We start from the raw sequence: 22315 nt of genomic DNA, 5'->3' as shown, positions 1-22315 counted from the left end.
TCAAAAAGTGAATATCAAGAGTGATTCGAAAATTAAAAAAAAGGCTGACCTACTTTGAAGGGGACTATATTAATGTAAACGAATAAATAAATATTTATTTTGAAAAACCAAAAATTCCGGGTACTTTTTGAACAACCTCTTACGCAATAAGATTTACGTTCCATTGAAAGCGAAACGAAAACATTTACAAAGTTCCACCGGATATTTACTCATGCAAATAAAAGCAACATTATATTTTATATTTCACTTTTCATAAGTTTTATTTCTACAATATTATTACCGAAAGCAATGAATTTTAATAATAGCTATTATAGTAGGCAATTTAATTATATGAATATATTAATAATTGTATAATATTTAAATATTTAGTAACGTTATATCTATGCATTATTATTATTATTTTTTATTTCTGTTATATATAAAAAAAGGATTAAAACTTATTGCAATAAATTTTCCCGAAAATGTACAGTAATAACGCACCCAAAATACGCGTTGAATTTTTTCTTTAAATTTCTTCTTTTTAGATAATAGATTGTATTTTTTTATTAAATCTATTATTGTTTGAAAAACATCTTACTTTTAAACTTTTTAGATTCTATTTATATATATTTTTTTTTTAATTTTTATTTGTTGTAAATTTAATTTGGTAGAGAATTTTGTATTACTTTATTATTCTTTAGTTTTTCTTAATAAGACATAAAATAAATTTTATATATTCTTTTGTAATATACCTAATCTGGGTGGCGAAGGTTGAAAAAAATTCCTTAAAACTTCAAAGACTTATAAACGAAGATTACAATTAAATGTGTTAAATAAAGCATTCACTATTATTCTTCATCTGTGTCTCCTTCACTTGAATAGCCTGTGGTCTGTGGACGTCTTCCGAAGGGGGCGGCAATCACCTGTCTACGAAATAAACATGTAGTTGGGAGAATTCGGATAGTCTGCTTTATTACTAATTCGAAAAAAATACATTTAAAATGAATAAAAAGGTTGATTAAAAATTATCAAAAACAATATTTGTTAAATAAAATAAACGGGGATTAAAGAAACAATTTATCAATGCAGTATACGCTCGTCTCCGTTTCAACTGAATACGCATACAAATTTTTGAAAATACGTAAATGCAAGTCTCTCAATAATTTCATTTTATTTATTGTATAATTATACTCTGTAAGATACAATATCTTATAAGCTAGAGCAAATCTCAGTATCATAACACTATTTTTACAAAAATTGTGCTTTGAATTCAAAAGGTGGAATTATTATGTATGCATTAAACAGATTAACAAAACAAAATCAATTACGTAGGTATAAGTTATAAAAAAAAGTAACATATGTATGTATATTCGAAATTATCTAAAAATTTAAATTTACGGGGCCTATTATGTAAGACAACTAAGAACAAAGTTGAGTTGTAATCCGGCTATCGGTATTACCGATCACAACTAGTTGTTGTGTCACAAGTCAACCAGTAGTCAACTAAAAAATGGTTGACTTTTTAAGTGTGTTCGGAGTTGAGTTGTCTCTCAGTTGTGATTGTTGTCAAAATTCAGCAACTGATATTTACTAGTTGTGTAGTGCATTTGTGTGTACAAAAAAATAACGGTAGGCATCAACCAATTTTTTTAAGAAAATGGAGAAAAAAATGTAAGTTTTACAAATAATAATATAAACATCTGTAGATTAAAAATAACTAAACCTGCCGAATTCGAGAGGTTCATTGAGGTTCTACAGAAGCTGGCCAGAGGCAAGGGACAATTCGGTTCCACAAAAAGAACCCAAGACGAAGAATGGGAAAATATAGCTGTTCAACTGAAAAGCATTGGACCACCATCAAGAACAGCAAAGAGTAAGTTTAACTGAATGCAAAAGCCATCATTTTTTTACAAAGTATATACACATATACAGGTATGGATCCATTACAAGGGAAATTTAAAAAGAAAGCTTGCCAACAAGAAGCTAAATTTGAAAACCACAGGGTACCTGTGGTACATCACAGCATATAAGTTTAGGATCCTCATCCTCTCCTTATCTGTGCAGCAACGGTAAACAGGAAAATGTCTCAGCATCCACATCATTTTCCAGGAAAGCGCTGAGAAGAGAAAGCCATTGCAGTCAATTAGAGAAGAATGAATTGGGTATCTTAAAACTCAAACAGAAAACCATACCCAAATTCTGCAGCTGTTTGTTTATTTATTTGAATTTGTTTATAAATAATACTTTTTGTTTGGAAATTCCAATGGATTGGAGTGATCTCGAATATTTTTTCTCATCAGCGCAACATTCAGGGAATTTTCTTCTTCCGAATTTCCAAGAAACAAATCAATAGAACTGTCCATTTCCTATTATTTTGTCTTATTTATAAAATATTGCACTGAATTCCTACGTATTTTACTTTACACAGCTGATTTTGACACAAAACAAGCACATAAAAGTAGACAACGTATTTGGTCTACTCAACTGAAAAAAGTTACCTCCCGTAATACGATTTTTTTTGCAGTTGTCTTCAAATTGAGTTGTCTTGATTACAACTCAAGTAAGTTGAGTTGTGATCCATAATAGGCCCTTACAATTCATCATCATAACGATCACCATCATCTTCAAATAAGCACAGGGCTATGAGAAGAATTCTCTTAGCATTTTTCCAAAAATGGTCGGACTACTTATAATTTTAACAGAGCGAGGGAGGGAGTTCCACAAACGAACAGAATGCACATAAAAACAAACACGCGTAAAGTGTATTTTATTATATATGTAAGTATTCAGGCTGATGTGATTGTATCATATTGTGAAGCATGGTTAAAGTTCTTACTTTAAAGAGATTATCGAGGGAAATGCCATAGATTGACTTAGAAAACCTTGAGATGTGGTCATATCTCCTAAGACCATAAACATAACGCGTGATACTGTTGAATGCAACTTTGTGTTTTCGCTTGTGTTCGAAGTCACAATTAATAAACACCTCCCAACAGAAATGCATAAGGGGCACTTATAGAGTTTTGGCCAATATTAAGCGTGTTTTCAAAGGCGTTATGTCATGAGACGCCCAGAGCAGTCGAAGACCTCCATATACCTAACCTAGCGTTTGATTAATATGAGTGTTCCAACTTAGTGTTTTATTAAATGTAAGCCCAAGATTTTTAGCACAATCGACGAACTCAATAGCACAGTTGATTAAATATATCTATAGAAAATATGAGGTATCCGTTATAGTTCTAGAGATGGCTAAGCATTTAATTTTTTTTTTGGATTTAAACAAAGATCGTTTTTGCGGGACCACATAAGAATTGTATTCAAATCCTTGTTGACTTCATGCACACCATTCTCAAGCATGCCTAGTTGCAAACTGTTGTATAATTGAACGTCGTCTGCAGAAACGTGTACAGAAGAGTTCAGTGGACATGTCGGAAGATCATTGATATACATCGGGAACAGTAAAGGGCCCAAAATAGAGCCCTGAGGGATACCTCTCTGCAGAGGAAGGAAAGTAGACATAACATTGTTAGCAAAAACTGCCTGAGATCTACCGGTTAAGTTTAAGTTTATCACAAAGTATAAAATGGTTGACGGTATCAAATGCCTTTGAAAAGTCAAGAAGCGTTAATATAGTCACTTCATAATTATCTAATTCATTTCTGATATTTTCAACGACGTCTTTTAAAGCTGTAATAAAAAGCCAGATCGATTGATACACATCAATGATACACGATTTTTGGGAATTAGTAATATCTTCGCCTGCTTCAAAAAAGAAGGGAAAGTATTAGTCATAAATATATTATTAAAAATGTAGGTTATGTATTTGACTATATACAGAAGAATGGCTTTAAGAAAAACCTAGTACACTATCCAGAACATCGTACTCATTGACAGGCAAGAAGCAAAAATTAGTCAATGATGAACCATCATTTATCATATCTGTCAACTCATAGGTTTGGGTTTCAACACCTATCGAGTTCAAAGTAACAAATTTATTATTAAGCTCGTTACAATCGATAGAAATATTCAATAGTTGTAAGAGTAATTCCAATTCCAGCCTTCTTACACTTATTAAACTTAAGAAAAAACCTCTACTTGACGAACAAGGGAAAGTTATGCTTTTGGAGTTTGTAAAATTGCTCATCTATGTAAAATATATATGCAGCTGTTTTTGAACTTCTTTTCACTTCCTTTTATGTTTTATTTGTACAAATCTTTGTTTTTTAAGTAAGAATAAAAGCTATTAAGACTTTAGCGAATTTTATAAGCTGCTGCGACTTAAACAGTTTATTTGGATATTTTTTTCACAAAAAGTCCTCTATATTTGGAAAAAATGTAAAAAGCGAAAATGTTTGTGCGTATTCAGTTGAAGCGGATTATATAAGGAGCATAAAATTCATTGATAAATAGCGCTTACTTCAAATAACAAGCTTTTCGTTAAAATGAGGATGCTCGAGAAGCACCTCTTAAATACTTCGATGGTTAAATAGGCCTTGTTCAATTTTCGGCCAAACTTCAAAGCAGCGTATTTCTTTCTTTGTTAAATTGAGATTGAATATATTTTTCTGTATAGGTCCTAGTTTTTGTCTCTTGATTCGTTTAAAAATATTAATATGACCAATGGTCATTGCTAAAAACTGATTGTAAACTCAGTATTTTCGCTTTCAAAAACTATGAAAACTGGATAAGGACGACTTGATTACAGATAACAATTTAAAGACCTAATGTCAAAAGATGGCTTTATTTCCATGTTAAAATAAAATAAAATGTATGTGAAGTCTATATTTATGTTAAACACAACTAAAAATTAAACTTCTTACTATGCCTAAACTATTGAAAATAATCAATAAAACTTACGCTATCCTCCTATAGTGATTAAGCCATTCCTCCAGCATTTGTGCTACTAACAACGGTCGTTTTCGTAACTTTTGTTGAGCTACAAGCAATCCTCCTTCAGTGACGCAAACATCCAGCCATTGCCTCATAATTGTTTCTTCTCGTCCCATCTAAAAAATGAAGAAATTACTAACTCTTCTGTTTAATTTTTAAGACTCCTATGACTATACCTCGGCTTGGGTTAGGAAATGTATAGGTAACAACTTCGACTCACAATCCATTAATGGTAAAAATGTAACATCGCCAGGCTCATCACGACGAGCATCGATTCTTGCATAGGGCTCCATTGGGACCAATGCACTAAAGTGTCCTCGAGTGTATCCCAGAGCAATTGGTGACTTAATGCAAAAGTTTTGATCCCAAAACAGGGGCAAGTACAGACCTACACAAAGACGAACCAAATTGAAAAACGATAACAAATGTTTAAAAAGGAAGCAAAGTTACCTTCAAAACGAGCAACCCCAATGTCTTCACCACGGAAACTTTTTACATACTTGACGCCGTATACGATAATCGGCCTACGAAGTATGTGTGCTAAAGTAAAAATGTGCAACTGTTCTAATGACGAGCCAGGTTGACTAGCAAGTGACAACAAAGTGCTCCAATCCTCCTCCCACTGTGCCTCCTCAAGAGTGTACTGATTCATTGCTGCCTGAATCATCTCGTATTCTCTCCATCGTGAATAAAATCTAAAATGAAATTCAATTAACTTACCTAAACTTGCAATTTAGTCATTTTCAAGAGTCTTACACTGGCCCGCATTGATGGAGACTATCAGCCAAAGCCCGCCTTAGAGTATTGTCTCGATCAAATACACCCCAGGTCGATTGCATGGCAGAGTCCAAAAGGCAATCGCCTGCACTGCGATTCCACAAAACAAATAGCCGCGAACCAAGACGAGCTGTTATTTCTAAGCACCAATTCAGAGCAGGCGGAGGAGTTTCCAACTGCTTTTGAGCATCACGATCTAAGAGCTCATCGTAGAGTTGCTCCTGTATTGGTATTGGGAGTTCTTCGATTTCTACTGGTAAGGCAAAAGTTGCATGCTCCTGGACGTAATGACAATTGAAGAGAGATTTTCGCATTCGGAGAGTGTTTGCAAAGTGACGACGTATGTCGGCAGCCAAATCTGGAGCAACATACGATGGAACCCTTTTGATTCCAGGACCAGAACCAGATATTTGGGCCAAAAGCATTGGCAGCATCTCTTCGCGATGAAAACGAATCGCCAAATGAATAAGTGTGTGGCCGACATCGAAAGCAGAGTTTCTATTTAAAGCTGCGATTTCACTGCTAGTTAAGGAACGAGCTGGGTTACCTCCGCACGACAAGTAAGCTTCTACAGCGCTATGGTTATTTTCAACAACACCTACAATAAAGATGAGATAAAATCATGAACAATAAAAACATAGATATACATTATACATATAATCTTTATTCAAGAAAATACAAAGCTGAGTAGCATTTACTTGTTTTATGTTTTCAGTAGGTTTATTGGAGCTGGAGTAGTTTTCTTATAACTTAAACAATATTGGTTTAAATTGTAAAAAAAAACGATAAAAATAAAGAATCAAAAAGGGTGTTTGAGTAAAAAAAAAAAAAGAATTTTGTTATGGGATGGTTCTCCTATCGGGTCTTGGTAAAATAAGTATTTTCTGTAGTTTCTGACATTGTCGCGAAAGTCTGTGGTTTTTAAGAAAAACTATTCCTTGATTGGTAGTACCCGTGGCATGATTCTTACAAGCATTACTATTCCAACAAGGACGTATACAACGGGGCTTGAATAAACAGAATTGACAATTTCGTAATAAAACTCGTTCGAGGTCGCATAGCAAGGGCTATGTCTTCGACAAACAATTTAATTTTCGGGGCGTACTACTACGAGTATTTTAAGAGTGCACGCTTGAGTGGCTGCATTCCACCAGAGGCATTTCCCTTTTTAGACAGATGCGGTCTGATACAGGTTAGATTGGTAGTTCCGCTAATCTACCATGTCAGACCACGAACCGTTCATAGGCGACTCCTGTACAATCGGGTCGTCATGGCACAAGGCGGAGCAGAGCTCATTCGGTTCAGTAGGGCTGTGTCCGAACGGGACCGAACTGATAGGGTGAAGCAGGAGCACCAGTTTTGGTGGCTTCAATCGGCACTTGATAGTGGGTAGTCGGGATGGGGTTTTAAGCCTTGGCCGACTTACATACTTGTGTTATAGTTTAAGGGTTTAGTTTTAAGTACAATAGGCATACCAACAAAAAAAAATTTTAAAAAATTAAAAATATAATTAAAAAAAAACATGGAATATGAAAAAAAGGGACAGCAAAATATGAAAAACAAAAAAGGTAGACAGTTAGATTTGCTGCTGTGGTTGTTCTAGTTTTAAGTAGTTTATAGGTAGAATAGGTAGTTTAAGTTAGTTTTATTTAAGGACCTAATTATAAGTAGTTTTTAAGGAAAAATAAAAAAAGTTATTAATATTAGTTTTTTTAAAAATGTTCTCATAAATAAAAAATAAATAAAATTGAATGGAAGTAAAATTCATCTTAGGGCCGAAAAGCATTAGAATTAATTATTATTGTTTAACTTACGAGTGTCCGTATGGGACCAGTAAGTTAGTTGTAAGTCATGGATAATCAGATGAGTTTTATGAATTTTTTCTAGCTTTAAGACATTTTTAAGAAATAATGAATTAAAAAAGAAAAAAATTGCGTTGGATTATCATGCCAGAGGTTCGATCCCTGCCTGTGCCATTTAAAGTTTTTTTCACAGGTACTGCCTCTTGCGAGGAATTGACAAATTCTTCGTCGTTCGGATTCGGCTTTAAACTGTGGGTTCCCTCCATCCCTGACAACACTTGCACACAGAAATGGTTGAAAATTGTAAGTCAAAACTTTTCGCAAATATTTCAAATGTATTTCATTTTAATAAAGTAGTTTGGTATATTATCTGGTAGGTTGAAACATCTTTTGAGGAAAAACCTTTAAAGCTTTTTACATTCTATGTACTCCATACTTATTTTTTAAGAACTTAGAACAGGTTGCGTTGATTGAATTTTTCGAAGTTGCAAGCCTCTTTGTCAGATGTTTAGACCAAGACATATTTTATGTAAAGACGACGCACGCCAAGATATTTATACTGGTTTGTTAGTCAAATACTATAAAGTTTATTTTTCTTTTATTATTTTCTCCCTGTTCACTCTTCCGTCTTTTTTTCGCACAAAAATGTATTCAATTACTAGCCAATCATTTTAGTTAACATGGCTTTTCTTAAACTTAAACGTCTTCTAATCCACGAACTAACAACCGAACGAACCAACAACAAATCCGGAAAAACCAGTGGATCAGATATTGTGAAACAAATGTAGTTTTTTGTGGAACCCTTTTTCAATTTCTGACAGCTCACGAAAAATTTAGAGCTTTATAAGGTGATGTATTCACGAAATTTGTAACCTTGGCAAAAGGAGGACCTTATTATTACATTCAATATTAAACGTCATTGTGTATTATTATTACTATCGACTCAGAGCGAACGTTTGATAAATCCAATATGTTATTCAATTAAGATGGACGACCTTTGATATTCACAAAGGCTAACATCTGCTTTGCCAACAAATATGGATTTTAGAGTGAAAATGGAAATGGAATTTCAAAAATATTCGCTTCGAGTCAAACGTACTATTGGCAAAACATAATGAGGGCCTATAGATAGATAGATAGATAAATTCTTTATTTTTTTTCTTATTAAAGTTTAACAACAATTCATACTAAAGAATAAGGATTTGGCAGTTCCGCCGTCTCACAGTGGACAAAAACAAAAATCAAGTCCGTTATATGAAGAAACAATGCTGCCTATCTTGAAAGGCTTATATTAGACATATATTATGACCTATTTTTGCATTGTTTACATTCCAGTTTGTAATTCAAAACGAAATAAGGTTAATATTCCAAACCTAGAATAACACAGAATAATGAGAATTAGAACCAGGCTAAAACTTTTTGCATTCCATCCACAGTTTCAAAAAAAAATTGCAGAAAACGATGATGAACTTAATTTTTATTTCTTGGAATCCGAAAATTTAGAACAAGATTTTCAAGAAAATGTGATTGAAGACAACGATGGACTTTTTTTAAGTTGTAAGAAGCATTTATTACTTTAATTTAACAGAATTAAATCCTAATTTGTGTTTCCCAAGCTCATTCTATGCAAAAACAACAAATTTCCTAGAATTCTGATTTTTGTCCACTACCCCCATACAATCGACGCACTGTGCGTCTGCCTGATTTGACATTTCATAATACAAGAAAAATATTAAAAGTAAAATAATTAATTTATAATTTAAAAAATGTTAAAAATAAAAAAAACAATAATACAACAATTTGGTTGGATTCCTATACTAAAATAAATTAGTTAAGCAATGGAAAAAACTTGATAAGCAATCATTAACAATTGAAATATGATTTAAACCACAAAAAAGATGCCAATTTTAATATGATTTGAAACATAAATAGTTTACAATTTTAAAGTGATTTGAAACACAAATTAAAATATTTTAATATATTAAACAATTTTAATATAATTTGAAACATAAAAAAGATCAATTTTAAAATGATTTGAAACACAAAATAAAAAAGTTTTAAATAATGGTAACTGGCCGAATGATTGGACTTTACGTTGGGAAACTATTTCGGAAATGTAGGGCGTGCTTACAGAAATTATATAGGGTGGACCATCCAAGCGAACCTTTTAATATCTCCTGAAGTCTGTTTACAGTGAGATGGCTTTCAGTTAAATGTAATCGACGAATTTCCTTCAATATCGGGCATACCGCAATAAAAAGATGTATAACTTCTATTTCTCTTCTGTTACATAAATTACAAATTTGTGGAAGATCAGCTCGATGAGGCACATAGTTAAGATTTAAAATTTCAACTCGTGCTCTGAAGATATAACTTATAGCTTCGGTCGATAATGAGGGCCTATATATAATGGATGATTCTTTCGTTTGGTCAAAGTCACAGGATACTTAAGAAAACAATCATACAAATTTGAAGATAAATTCAAAAAATCATCGTTTTGAAATCTAAGCGAAACTTTTGTATATTATTATATATACTTATTTATATTATTGACACTATCGAATACTGCACGCGAAGGATTTTGTTCATACGGACATAACTAGTGTTTATTCGTCCTTAAAAAAAATTACCACACAATTATAGTCAATATATTCCAGAGACGCAGTGTGAGTATTGAGAAAAATATAGGGTATAGAAAGGAGGTATTGGTGCACATTAGCTTTGAATTTTTAAAAATTGCAATGACATTTTTAGAATCTAATGCTACAGAAGAAAGGCATCTGGCTATTTCACTAGAAAATATGCTCTTTGAGGACTGTCCAAGAGATTGAAGTTTCACTTGAGTTATGGACGTACATAAGTTTTATTGAATGTAGCCAGATCATAGGGGGAGAAAAGCTCCTGCACATAATTAGAATATTTGTAATTTTTTCATTGATTCAAGTGTCAATCACATAAGTGAAAAGACTAGGGTTTGTGATTTCTTATTAAACAATGCTGTAAAGCTCAAAATTTCATAGGTTTTTGCCGCTGTTATCTATCATAGCCATTGAAACAACATAATTTCTCAACACTTAAGACAATGAATTGATGAGGAATTCGCCATACACCCTTGATTTAAACGTCTAACAACTTTTTCTTGTCCCCAAACATCGAAAATTAATTTCGAAAACACTGATTTTCTACGCAACAAGAAGATTAATTCATGTTTGAGAGGTCTCTCGCGTTGAGTAGTCGAAAAGTTTTCAAAGTTGGAGAAATCGTCGTGAATAACAATAAACCCATTTAAACTAAAATATTGTAAAAATTTATCTGAATTTTATAGTGCCGAATTTGTCAAAGAATTATCCCAAATTCAAATTGTTTGTTTGTCAGATGGCATTATGTCTGATATTACAATAAAACATTTCTATTTTAAGTAAACTCACCCAAGCATGCATTAAGCCATTGCCAATCAACTTGTCGCCTTATTTGTCGCTGACGTCTTTCTTGCCTCTCCTGTATTGTATCACAGTTATTTATAGTTTCTGATGAACCTATTTTTATTAAAAACGTATTCATTTAATAGAAAAAAATTATGTGCTCTATTTAAAAATATGTACCAAGTTGATATCTGTGCTTGTTGTTAAAAGTGTTATTTGACAAAGTATTATTAGACGCACCGAAACCTTCATCTTTATCGGCCAAAGCCTTATTACTACATGACAAACCTTCATTGCCACAGATCAGAGCGTCTTTGGCACGGCCGCACATAGAACATTTGAGACTCTTCGGCCAATTTTCGTAAGTACATACCTAAAATTACCGATAGAAATATTTTATTAATAAACTATAAGCAAATTATAAATAGAATTTAAAAGCTTACATTGCAAGCCCACTTAGCTACGAGGCAACGCTGTTGTGTGTGGTGTTGTGGAGTTGTTGCCTCAACAGGGCTAACACGAGTTGCTACCGCTCCTGCGGCAGTTTGCGAATTTGTAAGCGAATTTCTCGAACTAGCTAAATTCGTTATTGAACCTATTGGACTGATTTTGCTCGAAGCTAAGTTATTACTGCTGGCCATTAGATCCGGATCGGAGCCAGAGATGTTATTCAAAAAATTTAGATCATCATTAATGCTGGTACTGGTGGGAGCAGGTGCTGTCTCTATGGGTGGAGGTGGACTCGCTTTGGGACTTCGTAAAGGAGAGGCATGAGTGTGACGATTACTACTGCTCTTGCCGGCATCATTGAAGTACATATCTTCGTTGGAATTTGAACGTTTTGTATAGCATTGGACACAACGCAAACTGCGTGGCCAATTGAAGTACGTACATGTTCTGCAGGACCATTTTGATTTTGATGATTCCTGCAAAGGAAGTCCGCAAGCACTTAGATTACTCTGAGATAAACTCAAACTGGATGCTTCGACCAATGATGAGGCTACATTTGTTGCAGTCGATTGAGGAGGGCTAAGTCTAAAAGAGTGGATGGAATGGAATTATAATAAAGAAAAGAAAATGTTAAACTATGTATTTACCGAAATATATCCTCATTGAGCAGAGGTTTCAAACCCTTGCACATAGTACATTTAATAGCTGAAGGGAAATTTTCGTAGGTGCAGTATTCGCATTTCCACTTTTGACCCTGTTCGTGTGGATCGCACATGGTTTTAAATAGCTAAACCGTCTTACAGAGCTTTGGTTTTTTACCTTCCGTTGACTAAGATGTTTTTATATTAACAACTGATTCTGTGTGGTACGTTGGAGAACAAACTTGATAATGTATGCAGAAATATTGAATTAATTTTATAAACGATGTTGTGGTTTTCGATTAGTTTTTTATTTCCTGCAAGATTAAAAAAGATTAACGTGAAAAAAAGTAACGCTGAATTTGATATAAACAACCTAAATGAACAAATAAAATCAAATATATTGCAATTACATAATTCATAAAAAACTAGTGGAGTGTTTGTTAAACACAACGTTAATATTTTTGTCTGTCATTTAATGACAAATTACATTGTTGAATGAAATAATGTTAAATCATCAACTTTTAAACTAAAAACTGTCTGAACGAATTGTCCAATATTATTATTGTATTTAATATTAAATAATGTTTAAAAATCTTATTTATACTTATTTCTGATGTACTTTTTATTTAATTAAAACAAAAATAAGTTCAGAGTTTGTGTAGATTTAAAGAAAAAATTAATGGCCCATTAATAATAATAGTAATAGTTTGGATAAACAACAACTAATTCAGAGACGCTAAATTTATGTACATGTTTCAAGGATGCCAACTTTTAAACTCCATTATTTTCGTTGTCTAGATTTCGGAGTCCACACCTTACGCTTTGCGCAATCGCAGCATTCTTGCTAGTATATGTGTATTAATTGAAAAATTGGCATACCATTACTTTTATTTGCTCGCCGAAAAGCATCTCACTCGGATCTCTGTGGATCCATTGTGCTGCCCAGGCAAAAACACATGGTTTGCAGAATGGTACAATTTAATTTGCTTGCGACCAAAAAAACTCAACCGGGAATTTTATTTTCAGGTCTTTGAAAATAAGATTTGAATTCACGAAAAAATTATTTTTTTTGGAACTGAAGCATTAAATTCTTCCACAAATTTATCCCAGATCTATAAAACATCCATTCAGGAACAGTTTTCAATTCAATCGCTAGGAGCACATTACTTATTGTTTCTTTTAAAAGCTTTCCGCTGTTTCGTAATAATAACTGGAAGAACACTAAAAGCCCACTTAAGACCTGAGTTGATGAAATTGCAAGAACTATTTATCTAAATCGAAAGAAATTTCATTTTCCGAGCTCTAACGAATGAAAAAAGAGATAAAACAAATAATTTAATTTGTTCCGAGAGAGAACTAAAATTTTTGAGTATTTTTTTTTGGATCGTGAGACGTTCGCGAACGACATTTTACGAACCCCACAAAAATTATTGGGTAAAATGTAAGCTCGCTTGTATAGTGTTGCCATAAGAAGTGATAAATTGTGATATTAGTTTTAACTTTGTTGTGTTTTTGGTTAAATTATTTTATATTGTTCGTTTATTTATCTTTTTATTTGTATTATATATTTATTTATTCAACTTTTTATAAGAACAAAAAATGTAACAAAACTAATAAATTTGAAAAAATCCCTTGAAGAAGCTGAAAAATAGCCAGCGAAACGTCGGGTAACAGAAGATGAATTAGTTTTTTATTAATTGCATCAAGAATATTGATCATTAAAGCCCAATCAAACAAACATTATATATTAAAATGTAGAAAGTTTGGTGAGGAACCATCCTTGTTTTTAAGAGTTTTTCCGAATTTAGATGGCGAATTAGCCGGTCGCATCTTTTTTTGGCTTTTTGGCTTCAGCTTTCGCAAAGAAAGTGAGAGGTGTCCTATTTTGCCTCCTCGTTAAGAATTATTAGTCAGCTTAAAGACAGTTTGATGATTCGACCGAAATCTTAAATATTTACAAGAAATAATATGTACAGTGTATCAAAATAAAACTTATACAAAATGTTATAAGTTTTATTTAACATCCAAAAGCTTTAGTGTTAACATAAAACTTATTGCACAATTCATTTAACACAACTACAAGATTCATTAAACATTGCAATAAAACCAACACAATTAAATGCAACTTATAAAAAAACAAAAACAACCTCCAAAATTCACTTCAAAATTTAACTCGTACATTATGAATTTAATATTTTGTATATAACAACTGTAGCAAAACAGAACCAAATAAATATTACGTTGGAAGACTTTTATTTGCTTTGTCAGTTTTTAACCTTCGAGGTATAAATTCGACTAATTTCTTATAGTACGATGTTGGTATTTTGTACATTTCTTTCACTAACACTATTTTGAGATCGTTCTGGTTAGAAATCTTTTGCAATCTTAGTACCTATTTCCACAGATTTGGTTATTGAAATGTTGATGCAGAGAAATATTAACTATAATAAAAACCGGATAGTGTAGGATCTCCAAAGTATCTGTTATTATCTTCAGGCGCATTGTATGTATTTTATTTTAAGATATTTTTAAGGATGAGTTAGTATGAATATTTTCCAAAATTAAATGTGTTATGCTTATTTTATTGTATTTTTATAATAAACAGTGAATGTAAAAGTTTGAATTTGATTCATTGTAGGTATAGACAAAATAATAGAAACAATTTTTTCTTGAGGATTTGATTACTTCTAGTTTTTTGGATCTGATTTCTTTTAGTTACATACTTCGGGATTTGCATTTGAAAGATATTTTTGGATTAAATTTTATTTTTTTTTTATACGAAATACATCTTTATGATACTGAAACTGATTACGATTTTAGAAATAATTGTATGGAAATGAAATATTGGAAAAGAAAGTGGAGAAGTTTCTGAATTTGTTGACACTGTTAATATTTGTTGCATTTATTTATACAGAAATTAAGATTTGTACAAAAAGCTCTCGTCTTTCGTCTTTGGCTACATGAGAATTCGAAATAAATATAATTTACTTGTGGCCTGGCCTACAATTTTGGACCAAACTAATAAATATTCACAACGAAGGTTATTTATGTACCAAAAAACAGAACACTAAAATCTAAATAGAATTGTTGGCGCTGTAGTCTAACTTCTTAAGGTCAATGTGATCAATATTCACAACAAAGGCTACTTGCTTACCAACAATGGACACATTTAAATCCGATAGGTGGCATTGTAATCTAACTTCTACGTTCTTAGATCAAAATCATTCATTTGTATATTACTAAATATTGTTCTTAAACTAAGAGTTATAAATATACTTTCTGAGTGCAGGGCATTATGGATAGAAAACAAAGTTTATAGAAAAAAATTGTGAGTAAAATAGTTGTATAATAAATTTAAAACAATATATTGCCGATGAAAGTTTAATTAAACTAGTAGCTCGGTTAATCAAGCAATTATTATGCCCAAAATAAATCAATTTATAATTGATATGGATCTATCAAAACAGAAATTTACTGTTTTTGAATTCTATGGGAAAATATAAATTGATTTATTTTTGATTTAAGATCTAGATTTTAAGGCAGATTTGCCCCTCTTTGCACTAATACTAATGCAGCAATAAAAAACATTTTTGGCTGGAAATTTGACAGCTCTCACTCTACCGAAATCGTTATATGTAAAATAGTTCCAATCGTGTTCCAAGCGCCACGAAAAAACAACAATTTTTGACGGTAATCTGAATTTACCCATGGAAAACTCCACAACAAATATGATTAATGAGCGCTGTGTAATTAAACCAGGAATTCAAAAAGTGGAATTAAGTTATTTAAGAACCAGTTGTAACGATCAGAAGAAAAAGTTTTATTGAGATTTGTAATACTTCTGAATTAAATTTGATAGCCAAATTATGTAAATCGACGAATGAATAGTTCTGAAACAAAGTTTTAAACACATATTGGGCAATGATCTGGTATTACTTTCCAAAAACCATAAATCTTAATCTTTTTTAGAGAAACTTAAATATGTTGAAGATTTGAGCTTGGTATCAATACTTTATTCAATTTAGCTAAAATGTATTAATAGAATTTTCGGATTTCTATAAAATGGATTTATTTAGAGTTTGAGACTAGATACAATTAGAAATTATCGGCAATATATTTTGCGAATATTGGTCAGTTTGATTTAAAAATGTAGAGCAATGTACAGTGACACCAATCGGGTTTGGATTTTGCAATGATGTTTTAGATGAATAAGCAGACTTGTGAATATTGATCACTTGGACCTTAAATTGTAGGCCACAAGTAAATTGTATGCATTGTGGACTGTCATACCACGAAATACGAAAGATAGCGTGTCACATTTTATTAGATTTCCAATTATTTAAATAACGGAAATTCTTACAAAAAAATTATCATGTTACTTCCATCTAACGGTCTTTCGTTTTCATATTAGAGACGTTAAGCTTGATTTTATACTTTTTCCGGGAACACGCATTATTTAAAACTCTCTGGATATAGAATGTTTATAAAAATAGCAGTGCTTTTGATTTTATAAATAAAAAGTGTTAAAAAATCATTTTTTTTATTTTTCCGTAAGTAAATATTTTAATATTTAAAGTTTTAAGTATTTGTAAATTAATAATATTAGCTCAAAAATAAACACTGCGTCGAAGAACTTCGAAAACTTATTAGAAAACTGCGTTTGGAGGGAAAAACCTACCAAAATATTCAAGACATTGGCTGCTCATCAAAAATGATCAGTAAGGCTTTGAAATGGCAAAATAAACCGAAAACGCTAGGCCCAAAAAGGATGACTACTGAAAGAATTGACAGAAAAATTGTTCAGTTAGCAAAACATAGCCCTTTCATATGCTCTAGGAAAATAAGAAATGGACTTCAACTGTCTGTTAACGCTTTCACAATACGAAGACGTCTTTTATAAGCGTCCACGCAAGGTACCATTCTTGACGAAACGGCATGTGGCCAAGAGAATGGAGTTTGTTAAAGCGCATAGAGATTAGGCAAAAGAGAAATGGATGAATGTTCTGTGGAGCGATGAAAGCAAAGTCGTCCTCTTTGAGTCCAAGGATAGTTGAGAATATGTGAGAAGACCCTAAAATGCAGCAAACGATCCACGGTAAAGTGAAGGATGGTGAAAAAAAATGATGATATGGGCTTGCTTTTTATATTATCGGGGGTACAAGGGATGTAACCGAATATGTGAAAATTCTCGAGGAGGTTGTTCTACCCTATGCTGAACAGGAAATCCCGTTGGTTTGGGTATATCAACAAGGCTATGACCCAAAGCATACGTCAAAAAAATGCAAAATCATGGTTTGCGCAGAAGAGTATTCGTTATGGAGTGGCCCGCTCAATCCTCCGACCTTAACCCCATCGAAAATTTGTGGGGGGATGTTAAGAACGCAGTTTATAAAGCAATACCTAAGAATTCCAAAGAATTGTGGGAGGCAGTGTGAGATTTGTGGAACGCAATACCAGTTGAGAGGTGTCAAGTTTTAGTGGTAGATACGAAGCAGTCATAAAAAATGGTTACGCAACAAAGTACTAATTGTAAGCTAACATTATTTGTATACTTTCATACAACTTATTATAGTTATTCTTACTTTTTACGTAATAGATCTAGTACTTTGTCATACACTGCTATTTTTATGAACAGCCATATATTTAAAAAACGGTTTTTACTGTGACAAAGCTAACGGCAAAAAATTGATAATACTTATTTTCTGTTATTATGAATAAAATATTTTAGTTTGTTATTACAAGATTAATGAAATATTTTATAACGTTAAAATTGAAGGTATTTTTTTGTTTATTTGGAGAGCAATGCTATTTTTATGAACACAACTGTATAAATACAAAAAATATTATAAGTATGAAAAAATCCAGAAACTCTACTTGAATCACTGTCTTTTCAAATATTCCATTTCCATTAAATTACTTCAAAAATTGTAATCAGTTTCAGTATCATTTAGATGTATTCCGTAACAAATAAATGAATAATCAAATCCAGAAATATCTTTAAAATGTAATTCTAAGTAAATAAATCGTAAAAGGAATGATCCGATTTATAATTGAGGTTCTTGAGATATGGCCGATGAAAAATTGTGTCCCAAGCAAACGAACGTGCAAAAAACCATTGATTTAGATTCCTGTTTCAGGTTTTATCAAAATCTCCCTATGACCTTGTAATATCTCAAACAAATTTCTGATATTGAGTCCACTTCGTGCCTAATTCACGTATTTTTTTTAAGTAAATACAAAGTAATCATTCAAAAGTAACGATTACTTTGAAAAAAGTAACTAAAGTAACGATTACCTAGAAGTAACTACTTTTCACTTCACTATTGGGCTCTTCTAAAAAATAAATAAATTGGGTGGTGCAATAGTCCGTTGAGAAATAGGGCCTAGTGACTTACAACTCTCAACCATTCCTGTGTGCGATTAATGCTGTCAGGAATGGAGGGGACTTACAGTTTATATGCCGAATCCGAACGGCTAATTTGAGAAAGCACTTGTTCATGACAAGAGTTACTCTTGGAGAATTTGTCAATCCCTCACCAGAGGTAGTACCCGTGAAAAGACTTAAGATGGCATAGGCAGGGATCGAACCCAGGACCTCTGGCATAACAGTCCAACGCACTAACCATCATGCCACGGGTACTACTAATTTGTCTACGATATCGTCGAACGATTATCGTTTTACGGAATGACCCCCCAGGCACTTGGGTCAAACAAGAAGTACGTTTTATTGTCAAAAATACAAAATAAACAGCACTCCATTCCATATCAGGAAATACATGTTGCAAGTTGGTCGTTCTTTTCATGTTTTATAAGTTAAAAACCGTTAACCGTTGATCAACAGTACATTTTTATAAAATATCAAATATGTTTTGTTCTAAGTAGAATAAGAGGCCGTTATATCAGTAAAATCCATCTATAAAAATTGAAGCAGCAGAACTTTGAAATGTTTAACTGATGAGCGTTTATAGGTATCAGTATATGTACGTCATTAAATTCGAGTTATTTAATAACCAGGGGCTATTTCTTGCTGTTAATGCCAGCAATAATTTGTTTACTGATGCGGTGCCATCCAAATAGTAAAAAATGGAACACCATTAGTAAAACGAAGTGGAATTTTGTTGGCTGTTGGCAGTCAGCTGATCAGTAAAAATTAAATTTTATCATTAACATTTTTAATTTCGGTTTCCATAGCGGTATGGAGTTCAATTACAAAGAGTCCGTAACCTATCCTGAAGAGTCAGGAAACTTCGCTCTTGCAATTTTAGCTAACTTATGTATATAGGGATACATAAATCATTGCCCGGAAAAAAAATGATCAGCCTCGGAACCCAACCATCCTCTCAAAAAAATATTTCCTCGCAACCGGTGGAAAAAATGGAGAGCTTTCAGTACATTGGAATTATCGTCTCCATCGAGGGTGAAACCAAAGAAGACGTCAGCTGTCGCATCGGCAAAGCAAAAGCGGCGTAAAATTAGGAGGAATAACTCTATCAGCTTAAGGACAAAACTACAATGGAAGGTTACTTCAACCATTACAAGAAAGCTGCAAACTTTCGTGAATAGATGTCTTCGTAACATCCTAAGTATTTTCTGGCCAAACTGTATATCAAATGAGGTCCTTCATAAAAGGACAGGCCAGGAACCAATGGGCGCACGACAGTCGAGGCGGAATCAGCGTCAATAGGCAGAAGTTGGAGGCAGCTGAAACACATCTCCGGAAACCGTACACGATGGCGCGTAGGCGTAGTAAAGGCCCTATGCTCCTTAACAGGTCTGAGGACTTAAGTAAGTAAGTATTAAAATTTTAAAATGTATTTATGTACGAAGTCAATTTAGCTTGAAATGGGTTGGTTAAAAAATACTAGATATGAGAATTGATCTTTTGCTTTTTTTATTTGTATATTGTACGCGCACTCAAGGGGATATGAATACCCTTATAATGATTATACACAGTGCGAGTAGATAGAAAGGGAGGATAGGTTTTGAAAGGAGACACCGATGCACATTGGTTTTGAATCTCTGTACTTTACAGTACGACCGAAATTGGCCTCAAGGGTAAACTGATGGACATTCCTAAAAGAACGAGTATTACGGTTGAATTGTTTGAGGGGAGGAATGCAACTGGCTATTTCATAAGAGCATTGCTTATGGAAGTAGCGATAAAATAATGAGACATGAAACCTTACGACGGTGCTCAAGGGATGCAAAAGTTTCAGTTAGACAACGGCCATCCATCATTTTTAGAGCTCTCTTTTCAATTCTGTCCAAGAGATTCAAGTGGGTTATAGGAGCACTTGCCCAAATATGGGAAATGTACTCAAGTTTTAGACGAATATAGGCTTTATAAATTATAGCCAGATCAGAAAGAAAAGAAAACCTAAACACTTAACAGCTTAAAATAAAGCTCTAAAATGTCCAAAAAATGTAAAGCAAACGTTTAACATTACCAAAGTAATTATTGAATAAAAAAACATCTATTATGTTTAAAATAAAACAAAGTTTTTATCAAAATCATTATTGTTTTTGTTCTTTTTGAAAGTCAAGGTTCGCTTATTAGCTGTAAATGCTTCCAGAAAATAATAGCTAGAACAAAACAGATTTAATGATAGTTGTTTAGGTTAAAATTCCAATTTAAAAATGATTATCTAAAATCAATTTTCTTAAAAACATTCCTGATTGTTATTCTACTATGTACCATAGTTTGAAATTCAACATAAGATAATACCAAACTATCTTCATAACTCTAAGTGTTGAAATTGTTTGAATCTGAAACCGTCTTTTTTTGTGAATTTGTGAATTAAGAGAAGCGATCAAAATGCATTTAAATCCAATTATTTGTTGTTGAATACAATAAAAGTCTATGTTTCTATTATTTTTTCCATAACTGTATGTACCCATTATAGGTATTGTGTTTGATAAGTTTTGTCTTTGTTGAAAGCCAAAAATGTAAAACAAAGTGCATTTTTCAAATTCTTGGCAACTTTTTTAGTATTCAAAGACCTAGCTTCTAAGAAGAATAAGAAATCTACAAAACAAAAGTATCCATAGGTTTAAAATTAAGCCCACTCTGATTTTCAATACGAGCAATTAATGTTTTTAAAAACGATTAAATAATTTCTGCGTCCAGTTGTTGAGTACCCTGTTCAACGTTAACCTTATCATATAATGAAATGACGTGTTTGGTTTTTGTTTGTTTTGGAAAAATCTACCCTCACTTTGGACACAGAAATCACAAAGAACAAAGTAGGCACCCTTATTTGACGACACCGTTGAATCCTTTTCCTTCTTACACATAATGTACAACACAGAATGGCCATGAAATAGTAAATATCTTGCCTATATTTATTAGTATTAGAATTTATTTACATATATGAACTTTTCTTTTTTTAACCGCTCAAAAGGACCCCAAAACTTTAAAACCAAAAAATTAGCTTGAAAAATTCAGACGAAACATGAGAAAGAAGAGAATTGGGTCAAAAGCGATTGGAGCGCGTTTAGGTTAAGGACCAGAGGCAGCGAGACAAGCAAACGGTGCTTATTTTTTCATTCGTCGGGATTATTAATCAATTAATAAAGTTGATAAAATAAAATAAAGAGAAAAGGTCACACAAATAACTAAATCACACTGGCGATGGCGCCTGGGATATAACAAAAAAGAAAAAAGTTTTGTTCTCTTCTTTTGTATTGAGTTTTCTAATAAATAATAAAAATAAATATAAACAAATATACAAACATTGCACGGCACATACAACACTTTGCACTTTTCTTGGTTTATTGTGAAACTTCTTCATGGCTCTTCGCAGTCATTCGGATCGAGATTGAACTTGAAGTGATTTGTTGAAATAGATTTTTCGTATATGTACGGTTGTTTGTTTTGGAAAATTTTTCTTAATAATGATGAACGAAATATCAAATTTTCGATAACTGCATGATTTTTTGTAATTCTGGGGAGTTTTTTAGGTGAAAATTATGAAAATATGAGAAACCAAAAAATATTACGTCAATATTTTGACAGGCGCTCACACAACACACGAATATTTTCGATTTCGATGAACCAAGGAACTAAAGAAAATGTACTAGAGCTGTGGGGTGTGTTCATAAGTTGTGATACGATTATTTGGTGCGTTTGGGAACTTTAAATTTATTTTGATTTCTGAGGAATATTTACAAACTAACTGGATTCGATTCAAGTCGAGACTGGGGAATTAGATGCTGATGGCTTTAATGCAAAGATTAAATTATATAACTTCAAAAAATGTGCTTTATATTCATATAACAGTGGAAAACTGACTAGGGGTAAGGATTTCACAATGTTAAACTAAAGTTCTGATTAGTAACTCACCAGTCAGTTTAC

At 32.5% G+C, this 22315-nt stretch overlaps 1 protein-coding gene across 4 annotated transcripts; it reads right to left on the bottom strand.

Moving 5' to 3' along the window:
• Positions 1-229: 229 nt before the first annotated feature.
• On the bottom strand, positions 230-21998 carry LOC129942634 (ubiquitin thioesterase trabid). Of its 4 annotated transcripts, none has more exons than XM_056051654.1 (10): positions 21695-21998; positions 11968-12275; positions 11314-11905; positions 11051-11243; positions 10877-10984; positions 5626-6244; positions 5320-5564; positions 5046-5257; positions 4837-4985; positions 230-955 (listed from the first exon to the last, which is right to left on the bottom strand). In XM_056051654.1, exons 2-10 carry the CDS (start codon positions 12093-12095, stop codon positions 907-909), a joined length of 2295 nt encoding a protein of 764 aa, XP_055907629.1. In that variant the 5' UTR covers positions 12096-12275; positions 21695-21998; the 3' UTR covers positions 230-906. The 4 variants fall into 4 exon arrangements, with proteins under 4 accessions (XP_055907629.1, XP_055907627.1, XP_055907630.1 ...); XM_056051652.1 differs by having other exon boundaries at positions 230-906; XM_056051655.1 differs by having other exon boundaries at positions 230-902.
• Positions 21999-22315: the final 317 nt, after the last annotated feature.

This window comes from Eupeodes corollae, chromosome 1 (assembly GCF_945859685.1).
Source record: "Eupeodes corollae chromosome 1, idEupCoro1.1, whole genome shotgun sequence".
NCBI lineage: Eukaryota > Metazoa > Arthropoda > Insecta > Diptera > Syrphidae > Eupeodes > Eupeodes corollae.
Note: the sequence above shows the minus strand (reverse complement) of the source record. Positions and strands in the feature narration are given on the sequence as shown.